The 17,349-nt window shown below is 50.8% G+C and overlaps 1 protein-coding gene across 5 annotated transcripts in view; it reads right to left on the reverse strand.

The window, feature by feature from the left end:
- Positions 1–6,686: 6,686 nt before the first annotated feature.
- Positions 6,687–17,349, reverse strand: part of GALNT17 (polypeptide N-acetylgalactosaminyltransferase 17) — a 410,059-nt gene continuing 399,396 nt past the window's right edge. For 4 of the 5 annotated variants that reach the window (XM_006088223.3, XM_023753451.1, XM_023753452.1 and 1 more), the window contains 2 exons: positions 8,932–9,099; positions 6,687–8,312 (listed from right to left, as the gene is read on the reverse strand). In XM_006088223.3, the coding sequence (XP_006088285.1) occupies positions 8,184–8,312; positions 8,932–9,099 (297 nt within the window). In that variant the 3' untranslated portion in view covers positions 6,687–8,183. The remainder of the gene's footprint in view (positions 8,313–8,931; positions 9,100–17,349) is intronic. The other variant, XR_002829117.1, reaches the window with a different exon arrangement.

The following is a 17,349-nucleotide window of genomic DNA, read 5'->3' on the forward strand; positions in this document are numbered from 1 at the left end:
TCCCATGGATGTTGTCCAGCCCCCAGCCCCACCCCATGGCCCACTGAATCTTTAAGGCAGTGACCATCTCCTCCAAGGTCAACACACTCAGTTTCTTCCTTGATAAGATGTGATTTCCAGGTTCATTACCACCCAGACGCTCTCCTCTGCATGGAATCCAAAGTGGTAGGGCAATCACTTCACCCTGCTTTTCCCACTCCATTTCCAACTGGCTTCTTATGGATACCGCTGACCCAGATAAAGGTGACTATTAAATAAAGCCCATTTCATTTTATACTCCCCTAGTACACATTAGTACAGCTGGCTTTGGGGATCAAAGTGCAGGAACTTCCATTTATCCCATTACATTTAATCATGTCATGAGCCATTGTGTATTATATATATGAAGTTATAGGGATCTTTATGCAAGAAATAAATAGGGAAGGATGTTCATAAACATCTCTGGATGGTGGGATTACTCGTGTATGTTCCTTCTATTATTACTTACTTGTACTTACCATCAATTTTTTAAATATATTTTATTGATTGTAGAGAAGGGAGGAGAGAGGGAAATAGAAACATCAGTGATGAGAATCATTGATCAGCTGTCTCTAAAATGCCTCCCATTGGGGTTTGAGCCCGCAACCCAGGCATGTGCCCTGACCGGGAATCAAACCGTGACCTCCTGGTTCATAGGTCAATGCTCAACCATTGAGCCATGCCGGCCAGGCCATCAATTAATTTATAAATAGGTATTTGTTTTCTCTTGCTCTTGTTGGAGCAAGACTATTTTTCTAGATTGCTGAGGACTCGTAGAACGGTTTCAGGCAGAACTGGCCACTCTTCCTTGTGAGCTTTCAAAGTATATGCATTTGTTGGCACTTCAACTTGAACAGGGGGAGCAGGCCTGAGGCAGGAGCGCAGGGCCTCAGGCAGCACTGGCTGTTCTGAATCAGCAGCTGTCTCCCTGGGACAGGTCCTCCCAGGGCCTGGGGACCTGCTAAATGAATCAGGTGCTAAATGAACCTCTGCTCCTCTCTGGTCTAGGGTGCACGGCAAGGACCTAGACATAGTCCTATAAAGGCTTGGCCCCTCCTCCTCTCGTTATCTGAGGCTTTCCTATCAGAACAGAGGCGTGGAACAGAGCGGTCGGCGAGGCTGTGTGGCCCATGGGTTATGAACAAGCACTTTTGAGTGACACAGACTGAGTGTGAAACCCACACCTGACACTTACAGACCCCGTGACATGAAGACACGTCCCTGATCTCTCTGAGCCTCGGTGTCCCCAGCTGTGAAGGAAAACAATAGTACCGGGAGGATGTCCACAAGTGCCCGGGTGGGGCCTGGCACACGGTATGTGCTCAAATAATGATGGTGGTTAGAGTTATGGTGACAGTTACACTCTTCTGCCCCCTCCCCAGGCACAGTGCTGGCTCTGTCCCACCAGCATCTCCCATCAAGCACCAGCAGTGAGCACCTGAGGAAGAAACCAGCCCACCAACAACAGAAGTCCCAGAAAAGCAATAAAAACAAAACAAAACACAGAAAACAAACCCACCCTGTGTTTGAGAGAAACCCTTGCCTATACTTACCTTTGCCAACCTACTCGTGCCAACTTCCTTACTCCTCTGGATCATTCTTTTGGGGTAAGGAAGATTTTTAAAAAGCAGAAAATTAAACCAAAACAAAAACCTAAAAACAACACATAAATTCCCACCACAATGGCCAAAAGCACTGGCTGTTTCCTCCTCGGCCAGAGATGGCAGCTTTCCTCCACCGAGCTGTCGTCACTCGTGTTTATGTCGCAGCATCCAGAGGTGGGCCCTGTGTGATGTGACAGCTCTTGGAGATGCCACGTGCACTGGGAGGGCCCAGGAGAGCACAGGCCCTCCAATGGGGTCAGGGGCAGCTCAGAGTCAGGCTGTGTTGATGGAAGCGGGAGTGTCTGGCCTTCTCTCTCCTGGCTCTGTTTCCTCTGTTGTCACCTGCTCTGAGCCTAGCGCTGTGCCGGTTCCTGCTTAGAACCTCACAAGACGCTCCAGGAAGAACGCAGGTTCACTCCAGGGGCCAAAGCAGCAAGCCCACCCTCTAAAGCAGTGGTTCTCAACCTTCCTAATGCCGCGACCCTTTAATACAGTTCCTCATGTTGTGGTGACCCCCAATTTCATTGTTACAAATTGAACATAATTAAAGCATAGTGATTAATCACAAAAACAATGTGTAATTATATATGTTTTCCAATGGTCTTAGGCGACCCCTGTGAAAGGGTCGTTCGACCCCCAAAGGGGTCGCGACCCACAGGTTGAGAAACGCTGGAACTCTTGAAGCAGCCTTGAGAAGCGCTTGGCGCCGCGTTAATTTAGGCAAATTCGTGGTAAGTTAGGGTTGGGCCTACAGGGGCAAAGGGAAGCTAAATAATAAAACGGTGGCAAGGAAATACAGTTTCAGCGCACATGGGACCAGAACTGCCCTCTGGTTTCTGCCTTGGCACCGGGTAGGGGAGACTCTTTAAAGAACAGCTAAGAAGTGGGTACAAATAGCAGAGTGGTGCCATGCATGTCAAGGGGGGGTCTCCGAGGCACCCGCTGTGCAGTTAAATAGCTTTGTGTGCAAACTCTTCATTTGCTAAGCCTTGCACGTTTGAGCAAAGACACGGGTGACTTTAACTCAAGTGTCAGGAATTCTGAATTGGAGAGGTTGGGACTTCCAATGACTCAGTCAACTTGGGCACCAAAAACGTGTTGTGGTGACTCAGGTCAGGACGGGGAAGTTTCATTTCTCCTCACGCGTTTCCAAGGGCAAAAAAGTCTGCGGCAAATGTAAAAGCTGAGCAGTGCGTTCAGTCTTTCTGGCTATCTTCACGACAGGATCCTAAACGCCATTCCTTGGGGGGTTTCTGTCGAAACCTCCGCATCTGAAGCTAGCACCAGGCACAGAAGAACCCCAGGGAGAAGCCGGTGCCATTGCCACACCCAGCGCAGCAGCAATTTCACTCAGTTACCAACACTGCCACCAGATTGAATCAATGTTGTTAACTTAAGTTTTATTGACTTTGGAGATTTCTTTGTATTGACTTGTACATTTCTTTTGAGTGTATAGTTGTAATGGGCCTGTGAGCAGAAGCCATTTTACATTTATACATATTTGAGAAACACTAAATTGAAAAAATAAGTTAGGTTCACCCTTAAGGTCTGTGAGGGATGTTTTCTTTTTCTTTAGAAGGACTCCCTCTATGACTTTTCCTACGAAATTGTACATAAGCATTTTCCACAATATAGGCCCCAACCCTGTGGCTAATTGGGACCTGGCTTCCCTAGCCAAGAAAGGTACCCGTTTCTCCGGGAATGAACTCTGTCCACCAATAAACTTGCCTCTGGGATAGAGATTGTTTCTCTCAGAACCAGCAGTGCTCAAGCTTCAAGGTGGGCACGGACTTTGAGGTGCACGGCCGATGTGAACCGCACGGCTGATGTGAACATCATGGCCGATGTGAACACACGGCCTATGTGAACCGAAGCTGATCTTGTTTGCAGAGCTCCAGAGGGAGGGACGCTGGGAAGAGGTTGCTGAGACTTGGCCTTTATCAGCAAGTTTTGCTTGGCTCACTATCAGCAAGTTTTCTGCCCTAAACAAGCAGTCTCTAGACTTGAGCAAGCAGATACAGGCTGCTTACCTGGACAGGTGGGTGGGCATCCAGTGGGACAGTGGATTAGATCTATTGATCCTGGAGCAATATGACCCCCTGACCATTTGTTAAAGATGCTGGTAACAGCTGGCGAGGCCTGGCAGTCTGCCGTGTTCTGGGACCATCGCAGCATCGTGATCCTGCCTGGCTTTCTCATTCCTCAGCTTGGCTCTCTGTGCTTGGGCAGGGCCGGGAGCCCGGGCAAGCTGAGAGCTACACTGAGAGATCCAGCCATCAGCTAGGTCCTCTTTGGGGAAACAACACTGGAATCTGCAAATATGCTAAGACCGCTCCCACCCCCCCCCGCACCGCCCATTTATGCCAATACGTGAGACCCCATTTCGTGACTGCCCAGGCTCCAGGGGTGGGGAGGCCCAAAATATTGTGTCTATTTCCTTCTCTCAATATAACCTTCAAAGGCCAAAGGTCATGACATTCATCAGGCACTTGCTCAATGTCCGTCAGCTCCTTCTCCCTGCCTCCCTCCCTGCCTTCCAAGAAGCGAACCACAGGGTATGTGTCCACATGTACTTGTTGAACTGGACTGAACGGGCCTCTAGAGTGTGATCCCCATACTCAGGTCTAGGAAACTTGCCTGATAAGTGGCAGAGCAGAGGGGCCAAGGGACTCGGCTTCGTGATTCCGGAGGGGAAGGGGCAGCGGATTAGGAGTGGACGATCTGCCTGCCCAGCTGCTGACCCGGAGCTCAAATCACAGCAAGAGGCTGAAATGCTGGCCATGCGCTGGGCTGGGCACCTGAGGCAGCCACGTGGCAGGTCCCAGATTTCATCGGCCACCTGGTTCCCCATCAGGCTCCAGGGCCTCCCAAGCCCATCCCCGGCCCGGCCAGCTGTCCCTCAGCCCTTCTCAGGGCAGCAGTGTGGGAGGGGGAGAAACAGCATGCCAGTCAGGGACAGCGCCCTCATCCCAGCTCTGGGAGAGTCAGGGCTGCCCGGGCCTGACTCCTGCCCTTTGTGAAATGGGGATACTTTGCGAGAACGGTGGGAAAAACATCAGCCGAATACAAGATGGTTTCAGAAGCCCAAGTAAAGAGGCTTGGAGTGGCTGCAGTTGGTGGCTTCAGGCCCAAATTGTGCTTTCCCAGCCTTTTCTATTTCCCCCTTTTCCAGCCACCAGAATGAACATAAAAACACATTGGAGAAATAGCACATATAGACGCAAAGACATCGGCTTTGGTAGCTTGGACATGACTCAGGAATGCCATCTGTGGTATTTTTTGTCCTATAAATTGAGGGGGGAAATAGAGAAAAGAGAAAGAAATAGTCACCAGACAGGGGAGGGGGGAGTGGTTGGAGGGGCAGGGTGATGGGATGAGGGAGAGCCAGAGACAAGCAAAGGTTGTTAGAACTCAGCTGCCTCTGCAGCATCACTTGTGCAGCTGAGAGTGAAGTAGACTAAGCTGTCCCTTCTCAAACCACGGGTGGTGCCGACTTCCAACCAAGAAGTATACCATTTCCCTCGAGCCCCAAACTTAGAGCCTGCTGCCCACAGTCTCTGGAACTTCCCAATTCCTCTGAAGGACCAGGGACCCCAGACTCCCTCAGGGACCTGCTTCTCTTCTCTCCTCCACCTCTGGCTTCGTTAGTTTCTCTTCTCTGCCTTGGCTCGTGGCCTGCCACCCCACTGGGACCCTGCAGGGCAGAGGGTGCTGACTGGGGATACCGGCCTCATGCTCTGGCCAGTTTCCCAGGTTTCCTCACCTTTGGGAGGAGCCCAGGTGTGAGTGCTGACAGCCTGTGCTGATATGAACAGACAGCCCAGGCCCCTTGGATGCTGAACCAAGGGCGAGAGCACATATTGGTGCCTGGAGGCAAAAGCCTCCTCCAGCCCTGAACCAGCTCCCCCACACCTCCCCCAAACAAGGAGGCCACCCAAACATCCCGTCCTGCTGCTGGTGACACTGAACAAGAGCAGTGTTTCTCTTGGGAGTCCCAGGCACTTCCTGCTGTCGTATTCTGGGGGTGCAGCCTGAGAGCACAGGTGAGCCCGATGTGCCGTGAGCGTGCCAAGTGCTGAGGTCTGGGCTCCCATTCCATCAGCCGGACCTGGCTTTGGACCTTGTGAGAACAGAGCAGGTCCTTGGGCTTCTTTGGTCTGAGGCAGTCTTGGCCCATTTCCTGTTGGAGGGAGGATCCCATGGGGCCCACTAAGACCCTCACAGGGATTTGGGCTCAGTCTCAGCTAATGGTAAGAGAGGATGATGCTGTCCTTGAACTTCCACAGTGAGACCCACACGGGAGTGAGAATGGCTCGGTCAGGGCAGGACTCTTCCCGAAGCACCACCTTGTGATATGGCCTCAGCGTCTCCAGGACCCGACATGGGACCCATGGAGCTTCATCCTTTTCACTTCACAGTTACCCTCAGACTCTGATACTGAAGTCTGATGGATTCATTACCAAGCAACAGCATTTCCCAACAACGTGCTTATGGACCCCGATTCTCGTAGAACCAACAGAAAAATGGCAACCGGTCAGCATATCTGTGTCATGTGACACCAAAGGAGATGGGCCTTCCTGGCCTCCTCAAGGGAAAGAGGCGCGGCTGTCCCAGCCTAGGGGCCTCCCATTTCTTCCATAAGCATTTCCAGGACAGACGGCCTGGCGCCTCTTCAGATTTCACTCTTCCGTGAACAGAAGGGCAGATGCTCCCACCACGACTCCATGGCCTCCAGGGGTGGGGGTCGACGCCTGGCAGCAGGAGGGGACGGATCTGGATGGCTCAGCCAGGTCGCCCCCAACCCTCCTCTTCCTTAGAGGTTCCTGCACCAGCCTGACCCTCCTAATCCGGCAGGGGGCCTAGTAAGCCACTGCCGGAGGTCAGCTTGTCCTGCTTTGGGTTCGAGGCGAAGGCCAGTGCAAGCGCAGGCTGGATTTGTCTCAGCTCCAGGCTGTGAGGGTTTTTGAATGTAATAAGACCGAACCCCAAAACCAAAGGGGCCCTCCGCCACATCCCAGGAACTCCCTGAACTCCAGGTTCTGGAGAAATCAAGAAGCAAACAAGGGAAGTGCTCACATGTATTTATTTCACAAGGGGGAGATGGAGTGGGCTGACCACCAACAAGATGCCACCAAATGAGACATATGAACCCTAAACTGGACAACTACAGGGTTTGGTTCTGGGCAGGGCTTGACCTTTGGGGACAGCATGAGGGAGAGGAATGGGAACTGGCAGAAGGACAGCCTTCTGTCTGGGCACCACACGGGCAAGGCTGAGCCACATCCTTCTGGCCACATGTGTGGCCACCCCCACCCCCCAAGCTTCTCAGCAGCCTTGTCCTGATCCAGGTGAGCGATGAAGCGCAAGCCCAAAGCCATACTTCTACGTCTGCTCTACCACACTCACACGCACCCAGACGCACATGCCACGTGGCGTCACACATGCACACACGCACATGCAGCTGCACACGCCCTGCCACGCGCACCACACAGGCACACATACTCATACGCATGCACACACGTCCATATATTAACTCTGATTTATAAGTGCACCCTAACCAGAGGGCAATCGAAAAAAATTATTACTCTTCAGAGAGGAATCGACTGCCTTCTCCCCTGTCAGCCAGTAGAGCGTGGGCTGAAATGAGATGAGCACAGAGCAGACCCCAGGGTCCTGGCCCCCTTTGCTGTGCTGGCTCCAGTCTGTAAGCTCCAGTCCCCTCCCTGCTCCCCCTGCAGCAGCCTCTGAGTCAGGGCTCCCTGTTCCCCGGGCAGGCGAAGAGGCACTGGCCTGGCTCCAGCCTGGGTCCCTCACAGCTTAGCCTGCTCTGTGTGCTCAGCTGATTCCTGTCTCAGCTCTCCAGACACAGGCAGAAGAGCTGGCCCAGGAACATAGGAGCCTAGTCAATGCGCAGGCGACCATGGAAGTGTTAGCTCCAGGCCATCTGGGGGGAGGGGGGAGCGGGACCAGAAAAATCCAGAGCTGTGGCCCCCAGTGCCACCTAATGGGCAGGTTTGGGCTGGAGGCTGCCTTGGTTGTGAGAGGACATCTGGGCAGAAGCAACCTCAGGGGAAACTGAGTCTCGAGGCCTCACTGTCTCCTCTGAGCAGGGAGAACTAGGATGTGGCTGAGCTCCTCCCCCACTTTATTGAGGGCTGGGGTGGAGTTCGAAGCTGCTGCTGTAAGAGATGAGAAAGAGGAGAGGCCCTGCCAGTCCAGTCCCGATAGCGGGTGGGAAGGTGACGACAGAGATGTGGATGCTTCACTCCTCGGTGCCAGGTCCACATCTGGGCTGCAGAAGACACAGCGCCTGGGTTCCCAGAGAAGGGTGGGGGCGGGGCGCTTCCCCAGGGTGCAGGAGCTGAGTGCCTGAGGTGGACACAGCGTCTCCATCTGGCCCTCTGCCCCCCCCCCCTCGCCGCTCCCCGCCCCGCCATGCTGCCTTGGAGAAGCCCACGAGCACCTGCTGGCTCCCAGCTGTTTCTCCACCAGCGTAGCTGGGCCAGAGCACGGGCAGACCCTGCCCTGGGGGCCAGTCTCCAGGTCCCCAGCTCCTCCCCACTATTTGATGGAATTCTTAATCGTCCACCTCTGTCCCGTGCAGCTTCGGAGGATGAGGTCAATGCCAGCCAGGCCACGGTTCTCCACCTCCAGGCAACGCCCAGTGCCCTTATTCATAATGGCTCCATTCTGGGTAAAAGGAGGCGAGGGAGGGAAGAAGGGAGGGAGGGAGAGGGGGAGGGAGGGAAAGAGAGAAAGAGAGAGGGAAAGAGAGGGGGAAAGAGAGAAAGAGAGAGAGAAAGAGAGAGAGACTTAACCACCTTAGTGCCCAGCACATGGCCTCTCATGGGAACAATCCTGTACAGGGGACCGATCACTGGGGTCCGCTGGAAATCGTCAAGTCAGACAGTAAATAAGCTTCATCAGGTCTGAGTGGCTGAACCAGGTGATGAGGATCGATGGGAAATGGTGTCAGGAGGAGGAATTTCCAGGGACATTCGAGGTCTGGTTTTCTTCATCTTACTCGCTCCAGGTACTTAGCCGATTTCAGGAAAATCACCCCCACACCCTCCTCCCAAGACATAGCAGAGCCAACCACGCCTATCGCTGCTGCAGGGATCCGGAAGGCTGTCTCCCACGAAATCCCCCCACTGATCCCCCCAAATATACTCTGGGTCCAGGCGCCTGGTCTAGGGCTGAGAGACCTTCGGTGCACTGTGCTGGATACCCGTGGGGAAGCCAGATTGCCCTGTGATCCGCAGCATCCTCACCTGCTCTGGGGTGCCAGCCCTGTCCATGGAGCACTCACCTGGATGAAGTTCCACCTCTTGTACAGGCTGCTCTTGACCTTGTCGCAGTCAAGCAGCTGGGGCAACCGACTCTTGGAGTTGTCTACCAGGCAGCGGGTGTCGGGGAGGAGCGTGGTGGTCCCCAGGGCTCCCAAGTGCAGAAAGCCTTCCTTGGTGTAGCGGGCCAGCTGGGGAGAGAGAGCAGAGTGGCAGGGGAGGAGGGTCAGGAGGGTAGGGGTGAGACCATGAAGGAAAACAGGGCTGAGGTCTGCAGGTCTCACCCAGGCCTCTGTTCGCGCTGCAGCCCTGGCTACCATCTCAGGCCTGTCACACACCCACAGGGGAGCCCTGACCAGGAGGCCCTCTGGTTTGCTAAGCCAGGATACTGATTCCCCTCGTCCACTCTGATTTTTTCCTAAGCATGTCCTCGTCAATGTTTCAGGAGCGCAGCCTCTGTCCAGCAGCACAGGGAGCAGGAATAAGTAAGTGAAGGAGCAAGACAGCTGGTTTCTAAAGCGTGGCTCTGCTTCCAGCTGGCTGGGCCGCCTTGAATAATTCACTTAACCTCTCTGAGCCACATTTCCTCCTCCGTTGTAATTGGGGATTAATGAAATCTACTGCTGCAAAGGACCCAAAGAGGCAGTGCCCGCAAGAAGGAATAGACATTATTAAAAAGCATTCAACCTCATAGGCTCTTAAGTAAATAAAATAGCAATGAGATACCACATTTTAAAAAAGAACTTATTCCTATTTTTTCAAGGATAGCATAAGATGGGCTGGCAGGAGGGTAAATTACTACAAACTTGCAAAAAGGGGATTTCAAAATACACACTTTGTGCTTTTAAAATGTTCTCCTTTGACTCAATAAATCCACTTTTAGAAATGTATCCCAGGGAAATAATCAGAACTGTGAACAAAACTTTATGTATAGGGTGTTTACTGCAACATTATTTATAACATCCTACATGTGCAACAACACAGCCCTGGTATTGGCTTTCTGCTCCATGTAGTACTGCAAGGAGTGCTGGGCGATTGTGGGAAATTGCAAAAATGGCCTCATCCTTCACTCTTCCTCCTGTAAAACGTTGGTAATGTGACTCTGCAGCAGTTTCCATCATATCGGTGACTTGCTTTGGCCAACAGAATGAAGAAGATGTGAGGATGTGCCTATTCCTGAATTAGACCTTGCATACTTCCACCCTCCTGAAACCTTGCTGCCACCACTGTAGTAAGCTCAGGACGACTGCTAGAGGATGAGGGACAACCACCAGACAAGGGGATGAGGTCATCAGAGGTCAGGAAGCCCTCAGCCAACCTGATAGCTGAAGGAGGCTCGTGAATGAATCCCGCCAAGATCAGCTGAGCCTGGTCCAGATCACAGAACCATCCAGCTGGCCTATGCACTCATGAGAAATAATAAATGCAGACTGTTTCATGCCACTAAGTGTGGGATAGTTGTTATGCAGCAATAGCTAACTGATATAGAGATGGTGTTGCCTGCCAACTGTTACCCCAGCAGGGTTCCACTCTCCTGCCTGTCCGCATTGTTTAAAACTCTGTATTCCAGTGGTTCTCAACCTGTGGGTCATGAACCCTTTGGGGGTCGAACGACCCTTTCACAGGGGTCACCTAAGACCATCCTGCATATCAGATATTTACATTACGATTCATAACAGTAGCAAAATTACAGTTATGAAGTAGCAACGAAAATAATTTTATGGTTGGGAGTCACAACATGAGCAAATGTATTTAAGGGGCCAGAAGGTTGAGAACCACTGCTGTATTCCAACTTTTGAAGAAATGGATTTACCTGCCATTCACATTCCTTCAGGGGCAGGGACTGTGTCCAATTCCTTTCATTCATTGCTAGGAGGGCCATCACAGACCAAGCACTCAAAAATGTGTTTGTGAATGAGCACATTGTAAATCTAGTAAACATCCTCATTTAAAAAAACAAATGAAGCCCCATCTACATTTAAACTCTACAAGCATGTTTTGAAGGCTCCTCTGTGTGCCCAGCCTGGGACAGCCTTCTGGGTATATAAGGATGGGCTGTGTTCCCACTGAGATGGTCCCAGTGCAGGCTGGTGAGGGCAATGAGAGAGGCTAGCACGCTCCTCCTGCGTGTTCTTACAGACTTCAGCGGTAACTAGAGTAGGAGTGATGATTATCGATATAAAGGTTCCTAAACAAATAAAAAAGTAAAATGACCAGCTTGCAGGTAGTGAAGACATACTCTGCATCGTTTCTAAGATTGTACAGGGGGTAAATAATGGAATCGCCACAAAACCCTGTGAAATAGGTGCTACTACTCACCCCATTTTAAAGATGAGGAAACCAAGGCATGAAGACATCTGGTCACCCGGTGGCCCTGGCCTCTGTTGGGTGCCTGGAGACCCTATGGTTGGTGGCCCTGGCCCAGCAGCTGAGCAGCAGAGGGGCCCCTCCCAGAGGACCCTCTCCTCCTCCCAAGAGCCTGGGCGTTTCTGGCCAGGGATGGGGCAAGAAGGCTGCTCTGCTCAGGGACACGAGTGCCTCTTAGGGGATAAGATTCTCCTCGGGCGGCTCTAAGCTCCTGGTAGAACCTGCTCAGAAACCCTCTGCTCTGATCCCCGAAGGGAAGCCTGCCTGGTCCCCCCGAAACAAGTGGCAGAGAGTTTATGAGGTGCCCTTGAGAGAAATGCAGTTAACATGTGCTTTAAACTCAAATTAATTCCAAATCAGAGTAATTGTTAGAGGCAAAATGATAAGAAAATCCGAAACTCTCCCCACCCCTCCTTAAACAATGTCTCTGACTATATTTAAATTCACCAAATGCAAAGTGATGAATGACAACAAGCTGCCTTTATGTTCAGGGGAAAGATATACACAGCTGCTTACTGAAATTATGAATCAATCTATTATCCAGCAGGCAAATGAGTAGCGCTAAGAACATTAATTAACTAAACATATCTGTGACCCAGATGTTTAAAGAGTGACGCTAAATGCCCCTGGGAGTTAGGGCATGAAACAAGGAGACCCAGGCTGCTAGGACCTGCAAAGGCCACACACCAGCCCCAAGCCCTGCAGGCATCCGGGTGGGCAGGGGGCTGAAGAGGCCTCTAGGATTTCTGTCCTGGGGGAAGGCTGGTTCTCATACCGGAAGTACCAGGACGCGTGTATAGGCTCTGCTGGCCCCGCCAAGGGGCCAGGGTCAGGGGAAGGACGCTGTGGTCTGAATGGACCGTGGGGCTTACGAGGCAGGAGGATGGTAAGTGCTGAGACCTGACATCCCTCTCCCCTTTTCCTCCACTCCTGGATTGAGAGTCTGCCTAGTCCACCGCCCCCCACTTCCCACCCCCGTGCTCCCTCTTTAAACACCTCTGCTCCCTGTCCTCTGTAAGTCCAACAGGCTCTCCATCTCCAGGGCCTTGCTCCAGCTGTCTCCCTGCCTGGAAATGCTTTTTATTGGCCTTCCTCTAGGACTTTCTGGCTTCAGAATTCCCAGACCTCAATGCAGGTCTCTCCATTCCACAATGTCTTTCTTCTCTAATACATTCTGTCATCTCCTGTCAAGTCTTTGGCACAACACAGATCCATACGCTGGCTACTCAGGGTCCCTTGCATTTTCATATGAATTTTAGGGTCAGCTTTTTCATTTCTGCAAGCAAGGCTGTTGGATTTTGATGGTGATTGGATGGAATCTGTAGATTAGCTCAGAACTGCCATCTTCACAGTGGTGGGTCTTGAACACGGGAGATCCTTTTTATTTAGGTCTTTCATTCCTTTCAACAGTGTTTGGTTGTTTTTGGTGTAAAAGTCTTACACTGCTTTGCTTACATGTGTTCCTAAGCATCTTCTCTTTTTTGATGCTATTGTAATGGTACTGATGTCTTATTTCCTTTTCAGATGTTTATTGCTGCCAGCGTATGCAGTGCTGTCTTCCGTGAACCACAGGCCGCCTCTGGTACCTCGTGGTCACCCAGAACTGCGGGCTCAGAAGGTCCCCTTGGTTCCTGCCTCCACGGACCAGGGCCAAATGCCAGCTGCTCGCACCCACTGCAGACCCACCCGTATTCCACTGTGCCTGGGCCTCACCCTCGCTCTCTCAGCTTTTCCTTCACTTCTTGTGACTCTCTGTCAGACAATATCCTTCTCACCCCTTCAGGGTCTAGATTTTAAAAATGTGTCCTTCCTCCTCCATCCCTAGCCTGGTGTCCTGCGCCTTCATGGCCCTCCGGGGATCTTGTCTCCTCCTTTGTTTGGAAGTTATGGCTCCTACCCCTCAAAACCTGACTTCCTTCACATTCCCTCACTTCCTCTCAGTCTCGGCCCTCTCCTCCCTCTGCAGGCACCTTAAGTCATTATTTCTCCTGTCTCTTTCATTTCTTCCAAGCTACAAACATAACCAAATATTTATGCCCCCCCCCCCAAATCCTCTCCAGTCACAGCTCTTATTACCTCCTAATTTTGTCCTTGGAGTTCCTCTCTCTAATTCCTCAGTGCCTTGCAATTTGGCTTCTACCACCACTACTCATGGCAATTGTCAACAAGATTCATTAATTATCAACTTCAATTGCTTTTTCTTTGTCTTTATACTAGAGGCCCAGTGCACAAAAATTTGTGCACTGGGGGGGGGGGGGTCCCTCAGCCCGGCCTGTGCCTTCTCGCAGTCTGGGACCCCTCAGGGGATGTCCACCTGCTGGTTTAGGCCTGCTCCCCGGGGGATTGGGCCTAAGCTGGCAGTCAGACATCCCTCTGGCAGCCCAGGAGACCTCGGGGGATGTCCACTTGCCAGCGGGGAGCAGGCTTAAGCTGCAATCGGACACCCTTAGCGCTGCTGAGGAGGTGGGAGAGGCAGCCATCAGCCTGGCTTGTGGCTGAGCAGAGCTCCCACTGACCACCAGGGGGCGGCTCCTGCATTGAGCATCTGCCCCCTGGTGGTCAGTGTGTGTCATAGTGACCAGTCATTCTGCTGCTAGGGTCAATTTGCATATTACCCTTTTATTATATAGGACAGAGGCCTGATGCATGGGTGGGGGCCAGCTGGTTTGCCCTGAAGGGTGTCCCGGATCAGAGTGGGGGTCCCGCTTGGGTGGCTGGCCAGCCTGGGTGAGGGGCTGAGGGCCATTTTCAGGCTGGCCAAGCCCCCCAGCAGGGACCCTCACCCCATGGGTGTGTGGCCAGCCTGGGTGAGGGGCTGAGGGCTGTTTTCAGTCTGGCCACACCCCCCACACCCCCTTCAGGGTGGAGGTCTCCGCTGGGGTGCTTGGCCAGCCTGGGTGAGGGGCTGATGGCTGTTTGCAGGCTGGCCACAGCCCCTTCAGAATGGGGGGGTCCTGCTGGAGTGCCTGGCCAGCCTGAGTGAGGGGCGGAGGGCTGTTTTCAGGCTGGTCAAGCTCCCCAGTGGGGACCCTCACCCCATGGGGTGTGGCTAGCCTGGATGAGGGGCAGAGGGTCGTTTTCAGGCTGCCCACAGCCCCTTCAGGGTGGGGGGGTCCTGCTGGGGTGCCTGGCCAGCCTGGGTGAGGGGCTGATGGCTGTTTTCAGGCTGGCCATGCCCCCCGGCAACCCAAGCTCCCAGCCTCTCCTTTTTTTATTTCTTTCTCTTTTTTTTGGAAGCAGGTATCTGGGATTTATTTATCTTCTATAATTGAAACTTTGTAGCCTTGAGCGGAGCCCAGGGCCGGCCAGGGCAGGCCGGAAGCTTGGCTTCCTCTATCGCCGGGGGCAACCCAAGCCTCCTGCTCGCTCCAGCTCCATGGCCGTTGCCATCTTAGTTGGGTTAATTTGCATACTTACTCTTGATTGGCTGGTGGGTGTAGCAGAGTGGCAGAGTGATAGTTAATTTTCATGTTTCTCTTTTATTAGTGTAGATTGGGCACCAAATGTGGGACAGATGCTGTGCTGGGTGCAGGTGATACATGTCTTCTCTCTACACCCATTCTCTTGGAGAGCTTGCCATTCTTAGGGCTGTCATAGCATCTATATGGTGACTTTTTCTGATTATGCCAAATTTCTATCTGCAAACCAAACTTTCCCCTCAGTACCAGATTTGTATATCTAACTCCCCACTTGACATACTATTTGGATGTCTAATAGGCATTTCAATTTACATGACCCAAACCAAATTCCTCCTTGCCTTGTATCTTCCCTTCCCCCTCACACGCATCCAACATCTATCTGTTTCCTCTTGGTAACAACAACTCCATCCTTCCAGTTGTTTAGGCCAAACACTTTGTCTTCACCCTTTGTTTGCCTCTTTCTATGACACATCACATTCAATCCATTAGCAAAGCATACACAGATTTCACCTCCATTACGACCTCCCTGTTCCAAGCCACGTGGCTCAACTAGATTAGTACAATGGTCTCCTAAAGTGTCTCCCAGCTCCCACCCTTGCCTCCCTTGGTCATTTTCAATATAGCATTCAGAATGATTGCTTTTAAAATATCATATCATTTAAAATTATATTACTTTAAATTGGAGTTAGGCCATGCCATTCCTCTGCTCAACATCCTCCAGAGGTTTCCCATCTCACTCTGAATAAAAGTCCAGAATCCTTCCTAGGGACTGCAAGGCCAACATAATAATAGCTCCCTGAGCTCAACTCCCACCACTCTGCCCTTGCTCACTCTATTCCAGCAACACTAGCCTCCTTGTTGGTCTGTTAATACAACATCTTTGCTCCTGCTCAAAGCCTTTGCACTTGCTGTCCCTCCTCTCTGAATGCTCTTCTCCCAGACATATGAAATGTGCACTCCCTCGCCTCTTCCAAGTTTCTGCCAAAATGCCATCTTCTTGGTGACTGTTTCTCTTGACCATCTTATTTAATATTGCACTTACACTACTTACTCCTTATCCTTTCCCTTGCTTTATTTCTCTCCAAGAACATATTATCTTCTAATAGACTATATTTATTTTCCTTATTCATAGAGTTTGTCGTCTGACTCCCTCCACTAGAATGTGAAAGGCGTGAGGCAGAAGTTTGTTTGTAGTTTTGTTGTTGTTGTTGTTCACAGCCCTATCCCTAGCTCTGGGAAGTGTGCCTGGCACACAGGAGGTGCTCGATAAATTCTTATGGACATCATGAATGAATGGCACAGGAGTTCACCCTTTACTCAAGTAGGCCGGGAAGTAAAGAGGCAAGGATGACATTGTGTGAAATAATGCTATGAAATATACTAAATGTCTTTTTAGAACCAGAACAGGAGGGGCCCAGTCCAGAAGAGGGAGAGCAGAGTAGTCTTCCCAGAGGAGGGGCCATTTAGGACAACCAGATGAGTAGGAGAAGGCAGACCAGACAAAGGCAAGAGAATGTTCAAAGGCCTGAAGACCAGTGGAGACGATGGAGTGTAACAGCTGTGACAGGGCAGAAGTAGAAAGGGGTGGGCACAGTGCAGAGGAGACTGCACTGTAGGGACACATCATGCCCAGGGGTCGGGGCTTTATCACAGGGAATCGTAGGAGGGCCACACTGGCTGCTGAGGGCAGAATGAACTTCGGTGGGGCCTGATGAAAGCCCAGGGGCTGATGAAGGACTGAACAAAAGTGGCGACACTGAAGGAGGAGAGAACATGACAGATCTGAGAGGTGCATCCAAGTTACCAATGACTCTATCTTCCTGGTGAGATTCATCATCATGAAATGATGCACTTCATCTTTAATCATTCTTTGTGTGTGGAAGGCTACTTTGTTTGATATTAATGTAGTCACCCAGAATTTTGCTCTTTAGAATTGCCTGCCATTCCATTTTCCATCTTTTTACTTTCAAAGTTTCTCTCTCTGTGTATTCTAAACGTGTCTCTTGAAGATGGAATACTCCTGTAATTTAAAAAATGTAAGGTGACAGTCTCTGTCTCTTACCCAGAACGATTAGTTCCTGTGCTTTTATTGTGATTAATGATATATTTGGACTTATTTCCACTATCTTTCTTTGTACGTTGTGTGTCCAGCCTTTTCTGTTTCCTTTTTCTCCTCTATTTGCCTTTGTTTGGATTGGTTGTGTTTTGGGGTTATTTGTTGAAATGGTATCATATTTCATTGTTTCCCTCTACAAATTTGGAAATTATATGCCATTTCTATTTTTTATTGTTCACTCTTGAAATGTAGCCATTGACAACTTAGAAAATGTTAAGTTATTCAACATCTTAACATCTACTTCCAATCAACAAAATTCAAGGGCATTAGCATATGAAATCTGATGATCTCTTTCTAACGGTTCAGTCTTTTGGATATATTTCCACAGAGGAGCAAATAGACATCATTCTCATTATTTTATGTAAGAAATATTTGTGTAGATTTTATTATATATTTATTAATTTCTTTATTTGGAGTTCATTCTTGCTTCAAAACATTCTTTTGGGCTCATCTTCCTTCTTGAAGTACATTCCTTAGAAGTTCCTTTGGTGATTGTCTGTCATGGTAAATCCACTCAGATGTGTTGATGTGAAAATGTC

This window comes from Myotis lucifugus, unplaced genomic scaffold (assembly GCF_000147115.1).
Source record: "Myotis lucifugus unplaced genomic scaffold, Myoluc2.0 scaffold_45, whole genome shotgun sequence".
In the NCBI taxonomy this organism is placed as follows: Eukaryota; Metazoa; Chordata; class Mammalia; order Chiroptera; family Vespertilionidae; genus Myotis; species Myotis lucifugus.